This window comes from Orycteropus afer, unplaced genomic scaffold (assembly GCF_000298275.1).
Source record: "Orycteropus afer afer isolate SDZICR_OR568_19922 unplaced genomic scaffold, OryAfe1.0 scaffold00015, whole genome shotgun sequence".
Lineage (NCBI taxonomy): Eukaryota > Metazoa > Chordata > Mammalia > Tubulidentata > Orycteropodidae > Orycteropus > Orycteropus afer.
The window spans coordinates 21,292,884-21,318,975 of record NW_006921602.1 but is presented as its reverse complement, the minus strand read 5'-3'; the positions used below and the strand labels follow the sequence as shown (position 1 = coordinate 21,318,975).

The 26,092-nt window shown below is 41.0% G+C and overlaps 1 protein-coding gene across 1 annotated transcript in view; it reads left to right on the top strand.

Moving 5' to 3' along the window:
• LOC103212524 (myocardial zonula adherens protein) overlaps window positions 1-26,092 on the top strand; it is a 117,146-nt gene that overhangs the window by 36,565 nt on the left and 54,489 nt on the right. The window contains exons 3-8 of the mRNA XM_007958494.2: window positions 6,427-6,582; window positions 10,204-10,296; window positions 14,069-14,182; window positions 16,921-17,073; window positions 20,958-21,083; window positions 22,605-22,733. Of these exons, the coding sequence (XP_007956685.1) occupies window positions 6,427-6,582; window positions 10,204-10,296; window positions 14,069-14,182; window positions 16,921-17,073; window positions 20,958-21,083; window positions 22,605-22,733 (771 nt within the window). The remainder of the gene's footprint in view (window positions 1-6,426; window positions 6,583-10,203; window positions 10,297-14,068; window positions 14,183-16,920; window positions 17,074-20,957; window positions 21,084-22,604; window positions 22,734-26,092) is intronic.

The following is a 26,092-nucleotide window of genomic DNA, read 5'->3' as shown; positions in this document are numbered from 1 at the left end:
TGGTGAAGTCCTTTTCACATTTATGAAGCAGGTAACACATTGAATAGCTATTACCATGCAGGTGTCTTTTGGTGGCCTGTTTCTGAAGGAGCTGTTTCTCTTTGACAATCCTTAGTGAGGGAGAGCACATAATGGGGATGGATGTACAGTCAGGAGCTTTCATAAGCCCATAAAATGTTTAAAAGGAGGAAACCCTTGCCATTAGGTTTTATAGCCCCCCTTTCCTTTAAAGGCCCTGAATGAATAAGCCTACTGACTTCTGCCCTGGCGTGGTTGTTTGTACAATATCGTGGGCCGTTGCCAGGTGAGGGAGCATGCTGCCATGATTCAGACTGGGCTGGGGCTGCCCTGACTGATAGTGTTCAGGAACTGCTCACCTCTAACAGATAATAGCCCACGAACAGGGGAAGAGGCCTGGGCTCCAGTCCTGGCTCCCTCACCAGCACCTGGAACAGTTGGGCCAGTCAAGTCATCTTTAGGGGAGGCTTCAGTTTTCCTTACCTAGCAAGTGAAAGTGTTAGCCTAGAGCTTTTCCAATTTCTTTAGCTGTGGAATTTTTTATTCAAGTAAATACATGTGGATGTATTGTAGGTAAAACAATGAAAACGCAGTGACTAGTTAAAAGTAAAGGAGCTCTGGTGGTGTAGTGCCTAAGGCATTTGACTGCTAAGCAGAAAGTTGGTGGTTCAAACCCACCAGCCACTCCATGGGAGGAAAATGGGACAATCTACTTCTGTAAAGATTTACTGCCTTGGAAACCCAATGAAGGTTGCTATGAGTTGGAATCGATTTGATGGCAATGAGTTTGATTTTTTGGTTTGAATTAAAAGTAAGGCCAGAGCTATGCTGACTACCTTTAGCAACCTCTCCCTAACCCAACCTTATTAGACACTGAAGAGGAGCTGGGAATAATATTTATAAATCCACTGGACTGCACATCTCTTTAATTTCTCTGATATTCTGAGACTTTGTGATTCTCTCCCCATGAGGAGAAATCAAGGACAGTTTTAGGATGAGCATTTCACTGTCACAGCAAATCTGATGAACAGCAAAAGACCCAAAAAGAGAAGTGGGTAGACAGAGCATCCAGACAGATGTTGCAGAGTTTAGAAGGAACCCAGATAGGTCAGTACTCAGAAATGTCAAGAACCATAGCATTCATAATAGCATGTACCATTTTTTGTTGCATGTCAGCTGCCTGACCAGCAGCATGTTGTAGTTGTCAGATGCCACTGAGTCAATTTTAACTCACGGTGGTCCCATATGACAGAGTACAACCACCCCATAGGGTTTTCTTGGTTGTGATTTCTATGGAAGCAGATTGCCAGATCATTCTCCTGTGGAGCTGCTGGGTGGGTTCAAGCTACCAGCCTTTAGGTCAGCAGCTGAGCACTTAAACATTGCGCCATTAACCCATTCTAGGTGTTTTGTATATATTACTTCAAGTATTCCTTAGAATATCCTTCTGAAGTTGGTGGTCTTATCCTCATTCAGGACCTGAAGCTCAGTGAAGTAAATGACTTGCAAGGGTCATGCAACTAACACATAGTGGATTTGTAGTTCCATCTCACATCCATGTGACTAAAAAGCCTGGACTTTTGACTGGGTCAGATTGGGCCATATTGACATGGGAGCATCAACTTGCATGCTTTCTCCTATCAGGAAAGTCTGTTTAGAATGGTTATATTTTTATCAGTCAAGGTTACCTAAAGTATGTACTATACCACTGGGCTCCAGAAAAGTCTTTCCTAATTTTTCTTATCCTCCCAGATATTCTTACTTCTTTTTCCCCTAGGGTGTTTAGGCTTGAGCAGCTATTATCTGCGTAAAAGTTGTAAAGTAATATTTTTAGGAAATTGCCTCTCTCAGGATACTATCATTAGAACTATCACTTTTGGGATTTCTGCTTGGCTAAAAGTTTCCCTTTTTCCTCTTCTCATTAAGCATTTGAGGTGATTATTGTTTTCTGAGGATGTGCTTATTTGGGAAGTGGTCTCTCTTCAGCCTGTGAGATAGTCAGAAGTAACAAATATTGTAATAGGCCAGAGGTTTCCATTTCTCTGAAGATATAGGCTGCCCATTTCCTCCCCGTTCCTCTCCCAGGCTGTGAAAAGACCTGTCAGGTTCAGCTGTTATGTTCATTTTTGTCACAAGAAGTCAAAGCAATGTCAAGTATGAGTGATGATGGGGTCCAGTACTTTGCTAACATGGACAGACAGGCCAGACAGGCCAGAGCACATTCCTGAAAGTGACCGGGGGGGGGGGCGTCCTCTGCCTGCAAAACAGATAGGATATCCAGTGGTGTTTAGCTGTTAGCCCTCCCTGGGTCAGCTGCTGCCCTTGGGCTGGAGAGAAGAGGCCCAAAGCAAGAAGTTTTGAGAAATAACTTGCCTTCTAGTTTGTAAGTCATTCAGTTCATGTTAGGGTACATGTAAGTCATTTGCAGCCTGGATGTGTGACTAGCTGCCTGTTCTGGCCTCTGGGGCTGGGGACTGGCTGCAGCAGTCTCCAGTGTCAGTTTGATTTATGTTAAACTGTGTTTCTGCTGTTATTTATTCCCTGAAAGCTCTTATTAAGCAAGGGATTCTCTTCCTTTGCACAGATTGATCCTAAGTGGCTAGGATGACCAATTACTCCAAATATTCTGTTTTTCTTCCTTCAAAGTGTATTTATTGAGCATCTATTTCTGCTAAGTATTGGGGAAGTAGCAGTGAATAAGGCAGATAAAGCCTCTGACTTTGTGGAGTATATTGAATTGTAAAGTCATAGATTTTGATATTAAAAAACCCAAACCTACTGTTGTGGAGTGAATTCTGACTCATCACTGGTCTCACTAATCCAAACTCTCCAATGGCAGTAAAGAGAGTACAGTAGAAGTTAGGCTGAATACTTTCTTATAGTTTCTGTCTCTAAGACACTTGCTGCTAAACATCTTTCTAGGGAAAACAGCCATCATATGAGCCCACAGGTAAATTTTAATCTGGGAGTAGATCACAAGGAATAGTTTGAGAAAGTCTATGTTTTACTGATTAAACTTGCTGCTAATCCACCTAGGGATTATAGAATGCCTTCTCTGTTGATTGTTTCCTTTTGACATCTTTTATTCCATACGTTTATTGGGGCTTTTGTTTTCAGTGTGATTTTACCTAGTATTGCTCCATGGAGTTTTAGTAGGCATAGTGTACTTTGTTTTAATCTGGATATACATTGTGTGATGTTTCTCTTCCTCCAAATAGGCAATGGTTGGGGCAAACATCAGCTACCAGCCCCTGTATATATGCAAGAGGAACAAAGGGTGTTTCCTTCAGCTAAACCATATTTACATCCTCTGGGTAATTCCCTAAAACCTTGTCCAGCTTCTAAAGCAAATATTTCATTCAGCAAATATTTATTAGAGAACTCATTGCATATCAATCACTGTTAGATGCTGGGAATTATAGTGGAAAAGGAGAAAAGATGGCCTTAGACTTCTTAGGGCTTACAGAAGAGGCAGGCTTTCTGTACACTGACAATACTGATGCTCACTAGGGTGTGATTGTTGTAAGGAGCTCTGGTGGTGCACCGCCTAAGTCATTTGACTGCTAACCAGAAGGTTAGTGGTTCAAACCCACTAACTGCTCTGTGGAAGGAAATGAGGCAATCTATTTCCATAAAGATTTACTGACTTGGAAACCCTATGGGGGTCATTATTAGTTGGAATCAAATGGATGGCATTGGGTTTGGTTTTGGAGAAGAGCTGTGAGAATGTCTGAGGAGTTAGTGAAGGGTTCCTTGAGGGAGGGACATTTGAGCTGAACAGTGGGCAGTACTGGCAGAGGGAGTAGCATGGGTAAATGCCCTGAGGCAAGAAGGACCTTGGCCATAAAAGGACTAGAAAGAAGCAATGAGGCTGGTATGGATGAAGAGCGAAGTGGATCCAAACTAGAGAAGAGCCTCCTTTTCCTGGGCCCTTCTCTTCCAAATATACCCAGGACCTGAGGGTCAGGCCCTGGCTTCCTGACCTCTGCAGGCTTTGGGCTACCACTTAGATGTGTGAGTTCCAATTCTTCTCCTGACTGTTGACTATTTGGAGGCGTTGTGGTCAAGCAAAGAACTTAAATTTGTAAGCACATAGACAGGTATTTGAATATTAGCCACCTTGGAAGAGCTAATATTTACATAGTAGGGTTATTGTGAGGATGAAAGAAAATATTGATAATAAAATTGCTAGACAACAAGTATCTTTCTCCTTCTCTTTCTCCATAAAGTTTCATTCCTTTTTCATGTCATAGCCCAGCAGCTCCACAAGCTGGTTTGGGAGTTCTCTCCTTGGGGTGTGGCCCAAGCTGATTGACCTGCTACTAAGCAGAATCCTGTGACCAGACCCTTCCCCATGGGCCTTTCATTTTGACCCTGACATTTTAATATTTTTTTTGAAAATAAAAACTATTAATTCAAAATAATGTTTTTTTTTTTTTTTTTTTTAGCAAAAAACAAATCCAAAGAGCATAAAAGACAAAGTGAATCCCTTCTACTGAGGAAACTCATGAAAGGTTTGACTTCCATCCTTGTAGATGTTTTACACTCAGAAACATTTTTAAAACAAATACATTTTTAAAACAATAAAAGGAAATATGAGATGTACTATTTATCACTTAATGCATCTTAGATATCTTTCCAGGTATATAACTTTTAGATCCAGTATTTGCAGACCTCCCTGTCTTTGGCATTGTTTGTATTTCTCCCATCAGTGGTGGTCATCATCTCCCCACACGGTGATGATGCCAAGGCAGAATCCTCTGTATTCAGTCACCTGAGGAGTTTCCTGCAAACCAGCCGATCTATGAAAGTCTTTGCAGAAGTGCATGTTACCAAAGCTTTGTGTGGTCACCAGCTTGTTTTTCAGGAACTGGGTGGAGTCCAGAATTGAAGGCTTTTGTTTCCTGGACTGTGGAAGTTTTGTTAGAGCTTTTCCTCTTCCTAATTATATGTTTAGTACATGGGGGATATCTTAATCCCAGGTTGTCACTCAACAGAGAACTGTTTAACAGCCTGGTCATTTTAATTTACGTAACTCATTTCAGGGGTATCGTCACTGTGCGTGGGACCCAAGTATAAGGGACTTTAGCAGAAGCATTTATCAGGAGTAAATACAAAATATCACAGCCCATTTATTCCCAGAGATGTGTAGAAGGGTAGAAACAATAGATGCAATAGATGTTTTATTAAGCCTTAAAAAGTTTTTATTATTAAACAAAAAGTAATCCATAAGGGTATAAAGCAAGAAGTGAAAGTCATGCCAGTCTTCAGTGCGTCTGTCCACTTCACAGTCCCCTGCTTAGAGGTCATCATTATAAGTTATTTGCCATGCATCATTCTGGACTTATTTTTTGCTTCTACAACTTTTGAATGAATGGGATCATAAAGTACTTATTGTTTGGACTCAGTGAAAGATTTTAAGATGCAAATTACTGTTTTGTATGTCAGAATTATTTTGAGAGTTTATAGAAAGAATCTATGCAAAGATGGTTTAAAGATCAGTGAGAGAGCACAGTTGCCATTATGGAATTCAAGTTTCTGTACTGTGGCTTTGTCATGATACCAGGTTCAGCCCCAGGGAAAACTGGGAACAGGGCAGTTTGTCTATGAAGTCTCAGTCTTTGGTCTTGATCTTTTTTCTTGCTCCGTCCCTTCTGTGTTATGGAGGCCCCTACTCTGATGCACCTGTATCTGACAAAGGCTGCAGTATAGAGGAGTGTACTTGGACTTGGATAGACCTGGGCTTGTATCTAAGTGTGTGACCACAGGCAAGTTACTTAAGCTCTTTGAACTTCAGTATTCTCAGCTATAGAGGACAATTGTTGTATTATAAAGTAGTTGTAAAGATTAAACATGCTAAGGAACATTTCTGGCTTATAAATGCTGACCTTTCAGTTGGCAGCTGAATGCTGAACCACCGTGCCACCAGGGCTCCTTACATTCTTCACAGGCCTCATATATTTCAGGCTACATATGTAGTGATGAAGTTGAAGACATACTGGGAAACTGAGAGCCAAGGGGGAAGACAGAATTAATAAGAATATGAGATTTCAGATACTTTCTTTTATTATCAAGGACACTACAGTCCATCTGGCACCTCTGTAAGAATTAGAAAAAGATGCCCCTTCTGGAAAGATCCAGCCCTGCAAATGCACCCATGACAGGTACAACTTGGTGAGTAGAGACCAAGCTGGATTTCTACCCTGTCATTCTCTGCTACATAACATAGTGGGCCCATTTAGTATAGCTGAGGCAGACTGCCACATCTTTCTCTTGTGGAGCAGCTGGTAGGTTTGAACTGCCAAGCTTTCAGTTAGCAGCAAAGTGCTTAACCAGTGTGCCACCAGATCTCCTTACATGAGACCTAAAGAATCATTATTTTTTTTGTCTCTTTCTACTTTCTTTCAGCATCCTGACCTAAGCAATGAAGAATCAACCAGGAAACTTCCTCAAGGTGTCGTGTATGGTGTGGTGCGAAGATCAGATCAAAATCAGCAGAAAGAAATGGTGGTGTATGGGTGGTCCACCCATCAGCTGAAGGAAGAGATGAACTACATCAAAGATGTGAGACTTTTAAGGACTGTTTTTCTAGTTTTTCATCTTTTTGTTGTATGTATTAAGTTTGTAGGAAGGGGTTGACAGAATTAATGTGAATATAATAAGGCAGTTAGAAACATTTCTTAGCATTATCATTTTGCATGGAAATGTTTCTACCTACCTTCATGGTAGTGTTAAAAGTATAGATGTAATTCTGCAAAGAGGTGTGGGTTGCACTTCTGTGGGATGAGCGATACTAAGTGCAGATACTCAGGAGACCAAATGGCTTCCTTCTTCTGTATGTAGAACAGAGGTTCCTAAGTGGTTTCACTTATTACATTGGATACCTCAAAGTAACCAGCTGGTACTAGAAAAGCTAGCTCAAATTGGCCTAATCGGAAAAGACATTTATCTGAAGTGGCCATAAACATGGGTGTAGGTGGGCTCTAGACAGGGCACTTCTAGGCTTCATTTCTACTTGTCTGAGTTTCCTTGGTTCTTTCCTTCTTCAGCCTCAGGCTAGTGGCATCATCTGAAAATATGACAGTATCTGGAGGTAGAGAAGAGGCCACTTTTCTTTGTATTACTTTCTGGGGGTTCTCCATTAGACTTCTCCTTCTGTCTCATTGGCCAGGACTGAATCACTTACCCATTCCCTAACACATCACTGTCAAGTTGTGGGACAACCATGTTGGTCAGACCAATCAGTTGGTTTAAACAGATGCTGAGAAGTGAACCACAATAGACATTGTACAACACAAGCAATCAATTCCTCATTTATTTATTTATTTATTTATTTATGGTATTAAATATTTAGTTTCTTGCATTTCAACTATATGTTCTTTTGAGAAAATTTGGAAAATACAAATTAAATCAGCCGTAAAGTCACCCAAAACAGTTAACATTTTATAGCATTTCCTTCTAATCCTTTTTTATCCCTATCTATCCAACCATATGTCTATCATCTATCTATCTCTATTTCTTTTTGTACCATCCATTCTCTTCCTACTTAGACAAATGTACCTGTTGTCCAAACCTCTCCCTGATTAGATAAAAGATGAAAAGAGCTTCTCTGACGTTGGTGGGTCCCCCAAACTGACCTGTGGACTGGAAACTGCTTGTCTCATGAGAAGCAGAGGCAGGGTGGGGCAGTGGAAGACACCCAGGCCTGTGAGCCCACAGACCTTGGGTCGAAGTCCAACCTTGGTTCAAAGTCCAGCCCTGTGTTTGACCTGAAACATCACTTGCCCTTTCTGGGTGTCCATTTCTCGTGTAAAGATTTCTTTTGCAAATGTTTCTTATGTAAGGTCAAAGTATCTAGCTCTATGAGCCCCATTTTATTTGGCATGTTTGCAGATAAGACACAAAGCCATGTTGTCTTAATATGTGCATGAGTTTTTTGAAAACAACATCTCTTACTGAATTTTAGAAATAAGGAATACCTAACAGGAAATGAAGAAAAGCTGCACACACATACACAAATGCACAGAACATAATGTGACAACCACCAGTCTCAAACCCCCAGTCATCCTACCTTGTAAAGTAAATTTTAACCACTGACAATATTTCATTCTTGATTTTCTTATATAAGAGAGCTCAGACATTCTAAGTCTCTTGTGTTTTTCTCAAGCTTTTTTTTCCTCATTTAAATGCCCCAAATACCATGGCATTGCTTCAGTGGTAAACATTCTAAGCAGAGTAGAGTGTTGCAAATTGCTCAAGACAAATATGGTAGGTTCAGGTTGATTATGAACCATGGATGACATGTGTAAAGGTTATAGGGGTGGTTATAACCTAGAATTTCCAACCTCCACTATGAGCTGTAACTTAAAATTAATTTTCCTGTCCCAACTTCTATAGGCAGGCTTCAAGTCCATCCCTAGCCTGGTCATTCCTACATGTGTTTATGGGTTTGTTTGCTTCCCTCCCTTTGTGTGACTCTCTGGCCCAGTTCCCACAGTGTTTGCCAATGGGAATGTCATCCAGCTCAAGATGCCACCCACTTAGTCACTGGTGAGCAACACAAGAGCCAACTCAGGGCCACAAATGGAAGTCATTCTGTCTGCCCAGAATGAAAAGCTAAGCTTTTGACTGTGGTTTTGCAAAATATTTATATCTAATGGCAAGAAAGTTGACTTTACTATTAAAATTCATCTGGGAAGGCCTTAAGGTCATGATCCTCCCACCTTCCCCAATCTCCGTAAGTATTCTCTCTACCAGACACTCCTAATAAACATCCAGTGTGCAAATAAAGCTTCAAGATAAATCCCTCAGTACTGTCCCCTACATGCCTGTCATTTAAACCAAACTGTTGCCTTTAAGGCCTTCCTATATAGAAATTCCAGAGTGTCCCTGGAGAGGGGTCCCTTGACACTTCCTATACCATTTCAATATCCCTGAGCTCTTTTAGGGGCATGGGAAGAAGGGAGGAGACGGACTGTAAAGGTTTTTTTTTTTTTAATTTTAAGGCCCCATTATTCTCTGGCAGTAGTACTATAGAAAAATTTGAACGGTATATAGACAAGTGTTTTGGGGGATCACCTTAACTTTTGTTATATTAATGCCTCTTATATTATCAGTGATTATTAAGGAATTGACTTTGAAATTTATGGGCTTGTGCTTTTCTGCTTTACTTTCTAGATGTTTAATTGCTCTTTGGCAGTTGGAACAGAGATAGAGAAAATTACAGAAGTTGCTTTTTATTTTTTGGTATTTTAGTCCTATTGACTGCATGTTTGTAGAGTCACCTTGTTAAAAGCTTCTACTTGTAAAAATATATGGTGGAAAAAGAGGTGAACCTGGCCAAAACGTCATGTAAAAATGATAGCTGAATTTCAGCAAACCAATTTTTTTCCTGTAGAGTTTATTATTAGGACAATAAAAAATAAATAAATAAATAAAAATAGTTTCTATGGTAGTTAAGTTTATGTGTCAACTTGGCTGGGCCTGGTTGAATGGCTAGGCAGTTGGATGTAGTATTCCCCATGATGAGACTGGTAATCAACTCCATGGTGCAATCTACTGTGAGCAGCTGAGTAGCTGCCTTTGGGATGTGGTCTGCTTCCTGTATATAAGGAGAAGCCTTGGGGAATGATCTCTAGCTTATGGCATACTTGAACCCTGCATGTAGCCATGTCATTGTTCAGCAACCTGCCATGCTCTGCCAACCTTGGGACTTTCAATGGACTTGAATTAATGGCCTGCTGTGTGGTTTGGTAACATCAGGACTGTGCCTTTTTACCTGTCAACCTTGGACTTGTCAGTCTCAGCAGCCAGCAGCGGTCTGAGCCAGCAGCAGTGGGCCAGGAGCAGGAGGCAGAGCTGAAGCTCGAGGTTGAGGGGCTTTCACCCAGCTCCTAGAGCCTGGCATTTTGAACTCAGACTTCAAGCCTCCAGACTGTAAGAGAATAAACTCCTGTTTGCTCAAGCCTCCCATTTGTGGTATTTCTGTTAGAGCAGCAGTAGGTAACCAATACAGTTTCTAACTTGATGTCAAGAGTGATCTTCTCCTTTAATTTCCCAAATTTTCCTGTTTTTAGGAATGTATTTTTGTGGGGCCTGTTTCTCATTAGAATTTCTTAAAGTTTTGGAAACCTTGCAGGAAAATGGTATCTCTTGATCTCTAACTAGCATCTTTGTGGGGTGCAGGTGAGAGCCACTCTAGAAAAAGTAAGGAAGCAAATGTACGGAGACTATGATGAAATGAGACAGAAGATTCGCCAGCTCACCCAGGAGCTATCAGTAAGTAACTACTAGCTCAGCAACTTGCAAATTGGAGGGATGATAGGACTTAGAACTTCCTCTGAGTGGCTAGTGCATAAAAATATTTGATATGTAGTGTTCTTTATTAGTGGAATCATATTTTAAATGAACTGAGGGAGAATTTTATCATAGAATGAAGTTTATTGTTTAGAGGAAAATTCAAGTAGCAGGAATAGTCTTGTTTACATTAGAAACATTCCCACCAAAGTCAAGAACAAGAAAAGGAAGCCAGCTATCATCATTATTATTTAACATACTACCTGAGATACTAGCCACTGCAATTAAAAAAAAAGAAATTTAGAGGTATATAAAACTGAACAGGTACATGTAAAACTATCATTATTTACAACTGATTTGATTATATTACCTGGAAAGCCCAAGTGAACCAATGTGCTGGCAGGAAGGTAACTTTTTATTACTCTTAGGATGGCAATTTGTCAGCATCTATCAGAATTATAAATGACCAGTTTTTTTGACCTAGCAATTCTATTTATCTATATAAAATTTATTCTACAGCTAAACTCTCACGCATATGAAATGCATGTGTATGAGGTTATTTATTGCAGCATTGGTTTGTACTAGCAAAAGATTGGAAATCCAAATGTCTATCAAGAAAGAGCAAGTTAAATAAATTATGTTGTATCTCTATAAAAAATACCCACAGTTGGAATAAAAAACAAAGAGAGAGAGAGAGGGAAAGTAAACTCCTCAAAAGAGACTCATAAAAAATTTCCAAGATATATGGTAGATGGTGAAAAAGGCAAGATGCAAGAAAATGTGCATAGTATGTTGCAATTTGTGTAAAACAGGAGGGAAAAATAAATGTATCTAAATTGTCTTCGTGTGCACAAAAAAGTTACTGGAAAGATAATCAAGAAAGTAAAATAGTGGTCTTCAGTTGGGAGAGTGGATGTGAGCAGGGTGATAACCGAGCAGATGGCACAGGAGTGAAAGGGAGATCTTTTTCCCACTGTGTACCTTTTATGCTTTTAAATATTTGCACTATGTGAATGTGTTATATACTGGAAATTTTAAAAAACATAACCTTTCTCTAGTTTAACCAAGCTAATACTTCTACGAAATTTTTTTGGGGGGGATTTGGTTATAATCCCAAAGCTAAAAATCCATGCATATGTGCACATACCTTTCATAAGAGTTACTATCTGCAGGAAGGGACAGTTACAATCATCATGTATTTGAATTTAGTTTATGACTGGGCTGTGAGACTAGCTGCTTAAGTAAGACCTGATGCCTTGATTATTAGCTGCTTAAGTAAGACCTGATGCCTTGATTATAAGGTTGGGGGCACATAAACAGATCCACTGAGTCACATTCTTATGGGCATGTAGGAAGAGACTTGTGAAATTCTTACATACTTATGGAAATTTGCTCTGTCACCATGTAATCAAAGCAGAAGAATTAAATTTGCAATAGATACATAAACAAGACTCTGCCCCTTATTTTCTATTGCTGTCTCCTGCCCACCCTCACTTCTTCAGTCTAGAAACACTGCAGGCACCCTCTCTCTCTGCCTATAGTCTTTCCCACCCCCAGGCTATATTACATACTGCACCCAGATTATGATGGCTGAAGTACTGCTTTCATACAGACACACCCCTAAACAAGAACATGCCACACAGCCCTTGTTTCAGTTCACTCTCCCATAACTCCTCAGGGAGCACCTGAATTCCATGGTGGTAGGTGGCTTCCTGTAGCTCCCAGTCCACACTGAGGTCTACCTCTGAGTCCATCTTGGGACTCTTTACAGGCAGTTCTACTGCTGTCTACATCTAGTCCTTCTGTAAGATCTAGCTCAAGAGCACCCTCTGATGAAATGCTTGCCATCTGTTCCAGGCAGCACGGATGACTTAGTGTCGGTACCATGTAATTTAACAGTTTAACACTTGTTTGTGTAAAATCTTGAATATCTCATGCGTGCTAGGCTTGTGAGTAAGCTTAGGCCACAGTGATATTTCTTTTGAAAAAATATCCTGAAGTGTTGCACGCAGCGAGTGCTCAGTAGTTAAGTCATCGATTGGCCTTTCCTGGTGTGGGCTATATACCAGCATTTGAGTTCAGACATTCTTGATGGATGTTGGGTATGTGTGGCCAAAGGGAGAAAACAAACCAGATTTGCTTTGCTGATTTTATTTTCTTAATAATAGTATTGGGAGTTCTGGTAGTGTAGTGCCTAAGGCACTTGACTGCTAACCAGAAGGCTGGAGGTTCAAACCCACCAGCCACTCCTCGGAAGGAAGAGGGGGCAATATCCTTCCATAGTGATACTGCCTCGGAAACCCCAGGAGGGGTCACTGTGAGTTGGGTCTGACTTGATGGTACACAACAACAACAACAAATAATACTACTACCCATCCCATTGCCATTAAGTTGATTCTGACTCATAGTGACCCTGTAGTACCGAGTAGAACTGCACCATAGTCTTTTCAAGGTTGTAAATCTTTAGGGAAGCAGACTGCCACATCTTTCTTCCATAGAGGGTTTGTTGGGTTTAAACTGCTGACCTTTTGGTTAGCAGCTGAGCACTTAACCACTGTGCCACTAGGGCTCCTAACAATAGTATTACTATATGCTAATTACCTTTTGCTCCCTGGGGAAAAAGGCTAAAAGAAGCCTAAAAGAAAAATGATGTTGATGATAGCTGGTTTATAGACCTCATACTATGTATTTGAGGAGCTGGGTGGTGCAAGTGGTTTATGATTGGCTGGTAACCTAAAGGTTCATAGTTTGAACTCACCCAATGACTCTGTTCCAGAGCAGATTTCCTCTGGAAAACGTGTAGAGACTATGATGAAATGAGACAGCCAAGAAAACCCTATGGAACAGTTCCACTTTGTAACACATGGGGTCCCCAGGAATCAGAATCAACCTGTAGCAACAGGTTATTATGTACTCTGTGATGTCTAATGCTTTATATGTTACACTTATCTTTATTTTTTCAGATAAATTTTGAGATTCAGGAAGGGAACGTAATTTAGTTAAAACCAAAAACCTGTGCAATTAGTCATTATATTATATTGTTCCCTTGTAATATACCCTGTTGAGAGCTACCTGTTCAAATTAAAAGAAAATTCCTTCTAGTTTTATGTCCTCATAAATGCCTCTAATTTTATTCTTTTATTAGTAACTTCCCTAACATTAGTTGTACCTGTTAGGCTAGCAAATATTGATAAAGGGCAGTAAAAAGTGTTCAAGGGCAGATCAAAGTTAAAATCATGATGAATACTGGAGTATATGCAATCATTGATCAACTGAAATCTGAAACCATTGAATTCTCTTGTCTCAAACACATTGAACGCATACACCCAACAAGGACAACAATAACAAAAACAACTCTTGAGAATTGAGTGAGCTCAAAGTGTGTATACATTCTACTTTCTTTGAGTAGAAAGAAGGTGGCATAAGAAGTTATTCCAACAGCTTCTAGTTCTAGCTGCACCACTTCTTGACTGTGGGAAAATCGCTTAGGCACTCTGATTCTATATCCTCCCTGATAAACAGCAGAGGACTAAATGAAGCTCTGTCGGTAAATGTGTAAATACTAGCCAAGGAAAAGTATTGTTGTCTTTCTATTCTCTGGGCCATACAGATAGTGATATTTAAATTTAAAGCCTTACTTGAAATATTGTTGAAGTAGAAATGGTTGTTATTAGAAGGAAGTCCCAACCTCTCTGAAGATTGTGGTGGATGTGTTTGAATCGGTTCTGTGTAACTCTCTCCTCAATCTGTCCAGGTTTCACATGCTCAGCAAGACTATCTAGAGAATCACATCCAAACACAGTCGTCAGCCCTGGATAGTTTTAATGCCATGAACTCTGCTTTGACGTCTGACTCCATTGGCCTGCAGGTATTCATCTACTCGCTGTTACATGGGGGTCTGCTCTGTTACAGTGAAACTAGACTTAACTAAGAATAGGCTTTGCTCTGTATAGACAGATAAGTCACAGAATGTCCACAGGTCATTATTCAGAATCTTTAAGGATAGCCACATTAAAGACTGTGCCAGGAAGATGAGGAAGGAAGTAGAAGGAACCATTTCCAAGCTGAGATTCTAAACCTTTGAGTTGCAGTTGTTTCACTCTTGAGTTCAGTGCTAGAGATGCCACTTGGTGAGTGGGCTTAAGTGTCCATGCCTAACACAGCACATCAATCCATTCTCCCTGTGTTGTTGTTGTTGTTGTTGTTATGTGCCGTCAAGTTGGACCCAACTCATAGCAACCCCTCCTTGGGTTTCCAAGGCAGTATCACTATGGAAGTAGATTGCCCCATCTTCTCTCCAAAGAGTGGCTGGTGCGTTTGAACCGCCAGCCTTCTGGTTAGTAGTCAAGTGCCTTAGGCACTATGCTACCAGAGCTCCTAGTCTCCCTATAGCTCTAGTGTTTCAGAAGGTTCCACCCAATCACAGAAAAGACAGATTTAACCAAAGACAGTCTATAGTCATTCTTGGCAAGTGACTCCCAAAAACTTTAAGCCCTTTTTCTTAATTTACAAACTATTGTGCGTTAGAAAGAATCATGTGTATTTCAAAAACTGTCTTATGGTTTCAGATGGGAAAATAGAAGGACTCAGTGTCCAAAATTCATGAAAATATGTGTTGTCAGTTTACTTAAAGGAAATCGTTCTCTTGATTACTTTGATTTCCTAGGAGCTCACTACTCAAATAAAGAGCTCTGGTGGCACAGTGATTAAGTGCTCAACTGCTAACTGCAAAATTGGTACTTTGAACCCACCAGACACTGTGTGGGAGAAAGATGTGACAGTCTGCTTCTGTAAAGACTACAGCCTTAGAAACTCTATGGGACAGTTCTATTCTGTCCTGTAGGGTCACTCTTTTTTTTTTTTTTTTTTATTAGGATTTGGGTGAAGATTCACAGAGCAAATTCACTTTTCATACAGCAGTTCACATACACTTTGTCTCATGTCATCGACCAAAATCTACAATGCAGCAGCTCCCCTCCCACGTCCCCCCCACAGTCACCTCCTCCCAGTGTCTATCCCCCCACACTCCCCCACACCCTGAGCTATCTCCCCGTGCACAAGCAGCCCTTCCCTCTCCCATGACCGCCCCCTCCAGGGCATGTGTCCACTTGAGGTAAACGTTTAACTCACATGCCCGCACTTTGTTTGGCTGGAAACCACAGTCGTGGGTCCAATTCCAGACCTGAAGGGCAGCCAGGGGCCACAGTCCCAGTGGTTACACCAGGCTCCATTGGACCAGCAAACCTGGTCCCCACCTGTAGGGTCACTCTTGAGTCAGAACTGACTCGATGGTACTACTCAAATGAGTAACTATTCAAATGCTGCTCATTTACTCTTCCAACTGAAGCTCTACCTGACATGCAAATTAATTTGAAAATACTGGAACACAATGTTATATTTACCTGAAGCATCTTGTCATGATCTTCATTTCCCAAACATAATAGTCTTTGCCCCTCTTCCAACTTTGTTATTTGGTTATTTTTACCCTCCTCTTAAAAGATCCACAAGCTATTTCAAATCGTTTCTGATCGAATATAAATATTTTATTAGATAAGCAAACAAAATTTCATGTTGGGATTATCCACTTCCTCTGGAACCTCGTATTCTCTGATGGTAGTTGATATGGCAGTAATGCCAACAACAAAGAGCTAGGCCGCTGTCTAGCAGTGTATCTTGGTGCCTCATGTTTGGGTTTGTCCAGGATGCCCATTTCTGATTGATGAGGCCTCTGAATCCCACCCTTTTCCTGGCTCTCTTTACAGCATGCCTCAGGCCAAGCTCCACCATGGTATTTATCCAGTAGTCTTTGTTTTCCCCTTCTCCTGACACTAGGACTCTCTCCACGCCTCCCTTTTCTTCCCTCTTGGACATTTTCTCAGTCTTGGCCAACCATGATGGGCTTTATCTCATCTAAGTTAAAGGGTCAGCCCTAACCCAGGTACCTTGACAAACTACTAGTTATCGCCCAATGTCTTATTCCCAGGCAGTCAAAGGAATTATAGCTAAAAGATAAAATCATTTTATTATTATTATTATGCTAATGGAACCATCTCCTTTTTTTCAAAGTGGGATTATTTTCAACTAAGTTTTTTTTCTAAGTGAAATGATGTATTATGACTACTTGGGAAGACTCCATTTGAATTTGTTTCCCTCCATTCTGTGTGGTGGCCAGTGGTGTTGGCAGCAGTTGTGGGAATGTTGTGGGAAAGGCTTGCTGGTTTAACACACTGCAGGATGGCAGACCTCTTTATTTTTAATTGTGATTTGGGTGAAAATTTAGAGAGCAAATTCACTTTCCATACAACAGTTCACATACATTTTGTCTCATGACATTGACTACAATTTACCCCAATGCAACAGCTCCCCTCCCACTTCCTCCCGATAGTTACCTCTTCCCTGTGTCCATTCCTCCGTGCACTCCTGAGGCTGGCAGATCTCTTGAACACTGTGGGAGGCTTTCAGTTCCTGTGATACAGGGTCCCAGGCTGGCAGCTGCTATGATCTGATACTTACTTCAATGACAAGTGACAAAAGAATATCCTAATCCATGACTCTTGCCATGTTTTCTCACACCACTAGGTTTTGTTTTTATTTTGATCCCAACAGAAAACACTTGTGGATGTTACTTTGGAAAATAGCAACATTAAGGATCAAATCAGAAATCTGCAGCAGACATATGAAGCATCCATGAATAAGCTGCGGGAGAAACAGAGGCAGCTAGAGGTTACGCAAGTTGAAAACCAGCTGTTGAAAATGAAGGTAGAGTGTACAAGCCTAGGTATCCCATAGCTTCCTTTTCTTACCTACACCCCTTTTTCCTACCAGCCTCTACTCTTCCATTTCCCTTTCTCCATTCTCTTCTTCATTATCTTTTTTTTTGTGACCAACCCAACAGGAGTTGGCTTGAAGACACTGAAGAGGTTTTTGTGATTACTGTTGTCAGATTGTGAGTGCCCCATAAACACCCAATTGGGTCTTCCTTCTTTGACCTCCAAGGGCTACAAGGGCTACTCAGACAGTCATCATGGCAGTGGTGTTAAGTAACTGAGAAAGCAGTTGGGACACTCACAGGTCTGGAACTTCACATGCTTTAGAGATCTAAAGCATGTCCCTTAGCTGTTTAGATTTTCTCTGAAGTCCCAACTCTCTGATTTGACAATACAGAACAAAGAGACAGACAATTTGCTGGTAGGTGGGCTCTTGACCCCTTCTCAAGAAGAAAAATGATGGGTGGTAAGGAGCTCTGGTGGTGTAGTGCCTAAGGCATTTGACTGCTAAACAGAAGGTTGATGTTTCAAACCCATCAGCCACTCTGTGGAAGGAAGACTGTGCAATCTACTTCTGTAAAGATTTACCTCTTTGGAAAACCCAAAGGGGGTCGCTATGAGTCAGGATCGACTTGATGACAGTGAGTTTTTTTTTTTTTTTTTCTTAAGGACTCTGGGGCATGCCTTTCTTACCCACCAGGCTGTGCTTGTTTCTTATCTAATGCCCTGGCAGTGTTAGTGTCCTTCCCAAATTTGAAACATGATAGATTGCCTGTCTAGTGGCAGGAGCATACCCATGATTGTCTCATAGAAATCACTCAAGAAATTATTTCCTGAACTAATTCTTTTTTATTTTAAGTCTGTGACTTTCAAATAGTATTCAGCACAGCCTTAGGTTAGCCTACAAGAGGGTACCTTATGGGTAATGTATCGATATATTTTATTACTCAAACTGGAATATATTTGGGAGTGAAAGGTGGTGCTATTACTAATTTAGTTCGGGAAATAAGCTGGGATGTATGGTCCTCCAGCCTGCAGTCTGCTTCCAGGACAGGCAGATGGAGAGCAGGGGGCTGCCACACTGCATTGCATGGTCTCTGTAATTGGCACCTGTAACATGCAGTGCACAAACCACTTGGCCAAACATACCCCCCCCCCCAGGGGAGAGGGACCAGAAAGGCATAGAGTAGATCAGTTCCTCTGTTCTCACTTCCAATGGGGCAGCTTCTCTCTTTACTACCGCATGTAGCATAGTACTGATGAGTAAGAGTTACTTTGAAAAAAAGGGTTTTGTTGCTGTTAAGTCTGAAATCACTGTTTCAGTCTTTTCCTCAGCTTTGGAGCTTTATCCATGCATTCCACAAATAATTATTGAGTGTCTACTATATGTGTCTGCTTGTACATTCCTATTTGTTCCAGACACGGTATAGCATCAGGATCTGGGGATAACCTTAGGCAGTATGGCAGTCTGGCTGCTTCCATAGAGCTCAAGCCTCACCTTCAATTGCCTGTTTCAGAGACTGGTGCTTGTTTTTATCCTGAGCAGCAGAATTATAGAGGTTTTTCCCTAATCTTTCTCTTATGTTACTCCCTGTCAAAACAACACAGACAATAACAACAAAAAAACCAACCAAAAAAAAAAAAAAAATAAAAAAATAAAAAAAAAAAAAAAAAACCAACCAAAAAAAAAAAAAAAAAAAACCCAAACCAGTTACAGAGACTCAGGGTATTTCACATGACCTGGATGCAGAGAAAACAGGACTGTAGGGACAAAGCCCTTTCTAGCAACATGTGTCTGTAGAAGAAATGGAGTATGGAGCATACTGGGTCTCTCTCTCGTAATGATATCTCTGATTGAGAAGATTGTCCATGTTGTGGCATCAACAGAGACTTTTGTCAGATCCTTGAAGTGAACATTATATAACCAGTTGAGGGTGAATAATGGCTTACTTGTCCAGAGATTCCGTATCCAGCCAACTCAGCTCTCTGGAACAAGCAGTAACCTGGAGGGAGGGAAGGGACACAAGTAAACCGTCAGGAGCATAACATCAATGCTAACAAGTCCATGTGTGAGGAAATGGCCTGGGCAGAAATGAAAGACCAGCTGCTACCAACCTAAATTCTGTCCACTCACACTCAAGTACATGTCTACTGACTCTTTCTGACTCCTAAGCTAGGCCTGTTCAAGAAGCCACTAGCATAGTGTTTCTCAAACTAGGTTGGAATGTTTTAAATTCAATAATTGGGAAAGCACAAAGGTATGGATAGGATGAGTCCAGATTTCTTATTTGAATTTAACTTAGGTCTTAACTACAGACTGGCTGGGTCAGTGCAACTGATGGGACAACTTCGGCCAAATATGGGGAACTTCTCTTCAGAACCCTCCCTGTTGTTTTGATGTTAATTTTTTTTTTAAGTCATACATGCACATGAGGGGAGAAAAAGCCAAACCATGTGAAAGGTAAACTAAGAGAAAATCTCTCTGACTTCTGACCTCCCATTCCTTAGTTCTCTTCCCTAGAAACAGCCATTGCCACCAGTTTGCTTACCTCCCATAGATATTCATAGTCTGTGTATAACCAAGCATAAACATACCTATTTTTCTGTGTTTATGTGTTTATCTCTTTTTATATACACATATTAGGATGTTAAACAGACTTTTTATACTTTCCAGTTTTCACTTTCTAGATTTTAGAGAGCATTTTGTATTAATACACCTAGTTCTACCATATTCTTTTTAATAGCTGCATAGTTAGTTGTGTAGATGTGGTATAATTTGTTACGGGATTTCTTATTGGTGAACATTTGGATTATTTCCAGATGAAGTTTGCTTTAAGACCTTTGATTTCCCCCTCTCCCACATTCCCCCAGCTGTCTTTTTCTCCTGAAAGGAGGCCAGAACAGGGGCCCTAGGCAGGTTCTGTGCCAGGTGGCGCAGCCACTTTAGATCACCTCTGATACCATCATTTTCTAGGTAGAACTTGCTGATGGGATGATTGCATACTATGTTCATAGACAGAGCCTCAGTCTGATCCACTTCTTTTCTTTTTCTTAAAAAGTAACCTTCTGTTATAGAAAATTCCCGGTATTTACAAAAGTAGAGAGAATAATACAGTACACCTTCATGGGCCCATCACCCAGCTCCAACATTTACCAACTCAGGGTCACTGTTGTGACCTCATCTACTTCCCACCACACTCCTGCTGGATATTTTGAAGACTTTCATCCATAATTATTGCAGCACATATCTCTTAGAGATAAAGCTCTCACACCATTAAAAGTTTACACAATTTACCCTGTTTGTCTTTATTTTTATTCAATTCAGGAAAAAATAAGATTCATACATTGCAGTTAGTAAATATGTTTCTGTGTATGTGTGTGGTGAAAATATACACACCTAAACATTTGCCAGTTCAACAATTTCCACATGTACAATTCAGTGACATGTATTACTTTTTTTGTGTTATGTAGCCCTCATCACTGTCCTTTTCCAAATCAGTCCACCACCATTAAGTTAATATGTTTCTTAAGCCTCTTGTAAGACATACATGCTACCTCCATTTATGTTTTTTTTCCTTGCAATATATTTGCTAAAGAAAAATTCACTCATATGGAACCTTTTGTCCTGATAGGCCAAATAAATTAAAGTGCTGCTTTTATTTTTCTGTGCATTTGCTTGACCCTCTTCTGTCTCCCTTCTACCCTTTCCCCCATTATTCCTACTACTTCTCTCAACCATGAAACCCTGATTGATGGCTGGTTCTGTGTTTATGCCTTACTACCTGTAGGTGTCCATGCACCATACTTACAGAGTTAAGGTCACCAAATCCCCTGGAACCTGCAAAAGCTGTAGACTTGAAGTGGTTCTGTTTTTAGGTGGAATCATCCCAAGAGGCCAATGCTGAGGTGATGAGAGAGATGACCAGGAAGCTATATAGCCAGTATGAAGAAAAACTGCATGAAGAACAGCAGAAGCACAATGCTGAGAAAGAGGCACTTCTGGTTTGTATGCAGTAGCTGCCAATAGAGTAACTAAGATGTTTTGGTTCATTATTGTTAACCATCCAGTTACCATCTAGTCAGTTTTGACGCATGGTGACTCCATGTGTGTCACGGTAGAACTGTGCTCCACACGGTTTTCAATGGCTAACTTTTTTAAAGTAGATTGCCAGGACTTTCTTCTTCCAAGGTACCTGTGGGTGAACTTGAGCTTCCAAACTTTTGATTACCAACTAAGCACGTTAATTGTTTGCACTATACAGAGATTCTCACCATTGGTGAAGCTTAATAGTTAGGTTTCTTCTTAGAGGTGGGATAGTAGACTAAAATCAAGAAGTCAAAGGAATTTATTTATTTACTTATTCTTTCCCCTCCCTTCCTTCCTTTATTTAGTCACCTCCCTGCTCAGAATAGTTCCCAGTCTCTGTCTCTAAATACACCCATTTCTCTAACCAATGTGGACCACCCACCAGCATCCAGAAGGATCCCAGGCTTTCCTGTGGCCATACCCTTCCTCACTCCAGCCCTCCCCATCACCTATGATTTCCAATTTTCCTACCTTTGATCCTACCTCAGGCTGCCTGAAGTCCTTGGGAATGTCACCCTCTCAATGAGATGGATTGACATAGTAGCTGCCAACAAAGGGCTCACACATACCTACTGTACGGTGCAGGATGGTGCAGGACCAGGCAGTGTTTTGTTCTGTTATACATGGGGTCACTTTGAGTTGGAGCTGCCTTGATGGTATCAACAATGAATGAATTCTTAGTCACATAGCTAAATGTGTCCTCTGTCCTTGGCCCACTTATCTCTCTGCTATGGAATTTTATTATACCTGTTACTAGAGCTGGGATGTATGTCTTACTTCTTGGCTTCTCTGGGACATCCAAAGTTCCTTAAAGACAGGGACTCCACGTCTGCCTTTTCTTGTATCCTTAAACAAACAAACAAACCAAAAAAAACCTAACTCACTGCCATTGAGTCGATTCTAACTCATAGCGACCCCCACTCGGTTTCTGAGGTGGTAAATCTTTACGGAAGTGGATTGCCCAGTCTTCCTTCCACTCTTTTATCCTTAGAGGCTTAATAAATGCAGTGAATGATTGACTGGATATTCTTCTTACAGGTGAGTTGGTGTGTTACAGTGTGGGAGAAAAATCTACAAGCTATGCTTTCAATTCCAGATCTAGCCCTAACTCTCATTGCATTCTTAGCAAATACAGTGATACCCTGAGCACCTAGTCAAGGGCTAAGTAACATTTGCAGGCACTTTTTACACCTTTTAGATTCAAGAACTGAAGGGCTAAAAGGGAAAGAAAGAACCAAGTCCATTAAAAAGCCTCACAGTGTGACTTTGTGCACAGGTGAGAACCAGAATCATGAAAGTTGAGTTTATGGTTTGAGGCACTTCTAGGATACAAGGTCATACTTCTGAAATGATGATTGAGTAAGGTCAAAGTTGTGTGGACCCCAGTCAGTAGCCTAGGTTTACCATGACTGTGTTAAGGAGTGTTTCCTTTGCAGGAAGAAACCAATAGTTTTCTGAAAGCGATTGAAGAGGCCAATAAAAAGATGCATATGGCAGAGATCAGCCTAGAGGAGAAAGACCAGAGGATTGGGGAGCTGGACAGGCTGATCGAGCGCATGGAAAAGGTAAAAGACAGTCCTTGGCTGTGTTTCCTGCTCATTCAAACCTCCCTTTGCAAGCCTATCTGAAGGCTTGGGAAACCCTCAACACTGATTTCTCTTATCCCCCAAATTTGTGATTTAAACAAACAAAAAATATGTATGTATATACACATTTGTGTGTGTGTGTGTGTGTGTGTATAATAAAATATAAGGAAATAGTTCTGAGTTTTTCCCATGGTAACTATTTTTATGTTTTTTAAAAATTACATATGAAGTTATTTATAAAAATTAGTATTTTAGGAGCTGTGCTTTGCTGGTGCCCCTGGCATGAACTTAGTTTACCTGGTGGGTAATCAAGCCTATTTAGCTGTTACACCAACACCCAACCCTGTTGTTTCTGGGTCATGTTCTCAAGGGTTGGCTTTTCCCTGATGATTGAGGGGTTAGGAGGAATGGGAGCCAGCACATTTCTTTGTGGGTGGGTTAAACAGGCTGATGGGTGGAGCTGGGATTTAAGGAAGTCACTAAGGAGAAAGGGAAGAGGCTGGAGGTAAAGAAATGAGGAAGAGGGAAGAGGGGTGGCAGAGAAGAGAGAGAAAAAGATGGGGAAGGAAAGAGAGAATGGGTGACTTTCAGTAGGTGACAGCTGATTTCTGGGATAGGAGATGGTAGGTTAGGGCCAAAGCGGTGGCTGGTTTCTTGAAAATGACTCTCCAGCAGCATCTGAGTTTGCAGAATAGTAATGACCTGCTGACACCAGGATATTCTCAGTGACGTGGAACACGTATTCTGGGTGCTGAGATTCTCCAACGCAATGGGATTGGTAATGTTAACAAAGTTAACAAGAGGGCCTCTAGGTAATCCTCAGAAAAGATCCCCTTACCCCTCAGTATCTCTACCAGAAACTCCTCTATAGTCCCCTGACCAGGCACAGGGCAGCTGTAGTGTGACTGTGTTAGTTCCAAAACTCCCTGTGGGCTTCTATTTTCACTAAACCAACCAAACCAAACTCACTGCCGTCAAGTCAGATCCGACTCACAGCGACCCCTCCTTGGGTTTCCGAGATGGTATCACTACTAGAGTAGATGCCCAGCTGTCCTTCCAAGGAGTGGCTGGTGGGCCTTGAGCAAAGTAAAGAGTCAGTTATAGCCTCCCCTCTACCCCTTGGGAAAATGATAATCCATCTTTTCTTGAAGAGAGGATGATTGGCTTGTTTGGGACTAAAGTCAGCACTGGTTAGATATGGTGGTTGTAAAGACTGGGCAACAAGGGCACTTTCTAGAAACTGGGAGAGCTTTCTCCTATATCATGGGTCTCCTACAACAGCAGAAGCTGGTTAACTTTTCTCTTGGGACAGATTTCTTGAAGCATAAAGAAGCAAGGTAAGCAGGCAGCATGGGGAGATGGTTTGGCACAGTGCCTTACAAAGGGACAGTGCCTACCGTGGTTAAGGACACAGGTTTGAGAATCATGCGAGAGTAGTTTGACTCTTGCCACTCTTTCTAGTTGTGGGCAGTTCCTTGACTATTCCAAATTCAGTTTCCTATTCTGTAAAACACTGATAAGAATAATTCTTATTCTCAGGCTTTCTGTGAGGAGTAAGTGTGAGTAATTCATGCAAAACACTCAGCACAATGCCTGGCACGTAGTAAAAACAACAGAAAAAAAAAAAAAAAAAACAGTCTCTGTAGAGTTGACCCCCTGTGTGTCAGAATAGAACTGTGTTTCATAGCGTTTTCAGTGGCTGCTTTTTTTAGAAGTAAATCACCAGGCCTTTATTCTGAGGCACCTCTGGGTGGACTCAAGCCTCCAACCTTCTGGTTCACAGCTGAGCGCATTAACCGTTTGCACCACCCAGGGATTCCATAGTAAGGGCTCAATAATTTGAGACTCTGATTTTTATTTTGTTATGTTGTTGTTATGTGCCGTCGAGTCGGCCCTGACTCATAGCGACCCCTCGTTGGGTTTCCGAGGCAGTATCACTATGGAAGTAGGATTGCCCAACCTTCCTTCCGAGGAGTGGCTGGTGGGTTTGAACTGCCAGCCTTCTGGTTAGCAGTCAAGTGCTTTAGCCACTATGCTATAGGCTTACCTAAGTGTGTGCCCCCTAGACTTGGCTTTCTTTAGCTGGACCAGTTTTACAGCTTATCCTCTTTATCTCCTTAGGATTCTGAAAGTTCCCAAATTTTTCCTGCTGTTTTTTTCCACATAGAGCTCTTATGAGAGGTGAATGGGTAGGAGGCAGGGAAGTGGTAAGGCTAGGCTTGCCTGCAGCATTTCTTTAACATAAAACATTCCCTAAGTAGTGTGGGCTTTTTTTTTAGTGATTGAAAACTTACTGTCCTGTCTCTAAATCTTCTTTTCCATTTAGCCTAGAGAAATGCCTTCTTAGCTACCATTGGATATATCAATTTACCACCCTTTCCCTTCAGGGATAAATCTTTTGAGAGCAGGAGTCTTGCTAAATTTCTATCATACAGCGTGTGAACATCATGTCCACAGGCTGAATTGTAGTGTTAGTATTTTGCTCTGTACTAATTTTGGATATTGCTCAGGGACAAACTGCTTTTAAATGATCTCTAGTGTGCGCTTCAATTACTGTTTCTGTTATTGAATACTGTATTAAAAACACCTCATTTCTGATCAGTAAAAACCTTTTAAAGTGAGTGTTCTACCAGGGACCCTTCTGGGAACAGATAGTATTCTATACCTTGATCTGGGGAGTGGTTTCACAGGTATATACAGATGTAAAAAACTACTGTGCACTATACACTTGAGATTTGTTATACCTCATTTTTTTAAATGGATTTTTAAAAGTATGCTATAAGTTAGCAGGTCCGACTCAACGGCACATAACAACAACAACACAAGTTAGGTCTTGTCTTACTTTATAACAATCTTTTTTTTTTTAATTATTATTTTTGAAGGAGAAGCATTGTTTGTGAATGTCTTGCCACTATTAATTCAGTGCTAATTAAACTTCCTGCCTAAGCCAGACTGTAAGAGCATGTATTCACTGTTAAGAATTTAAAAATCAATAATAAAACCCTGCTAAAAGTTAGTCTTCTTTTATTATTCTAAATACACCACTGGTAGTGCTTCCTGGTCCGTGTAGACTGCTTCTCCATCTCTTTGGCATTGACCTTGCCCTGATGTGCAGTGACTGTAAACTGAAATGTTGACAGTTTACATGCACCAGCCACAACGTGGGAGAAAGTTATGACAGTCTGCTCCCATAAAGATTTACAGCCTTGGAAACCCTATGTTGTTGTTATATTCCCTTGAGTCGGCCCGACTCATAGAGACCCCTCCTTGGGTTTCCGAGGCAGTATCACTACGGAAGTAGGATTGCCCAACCTTCCTTCCGAGGAGTGGCTGGTGGG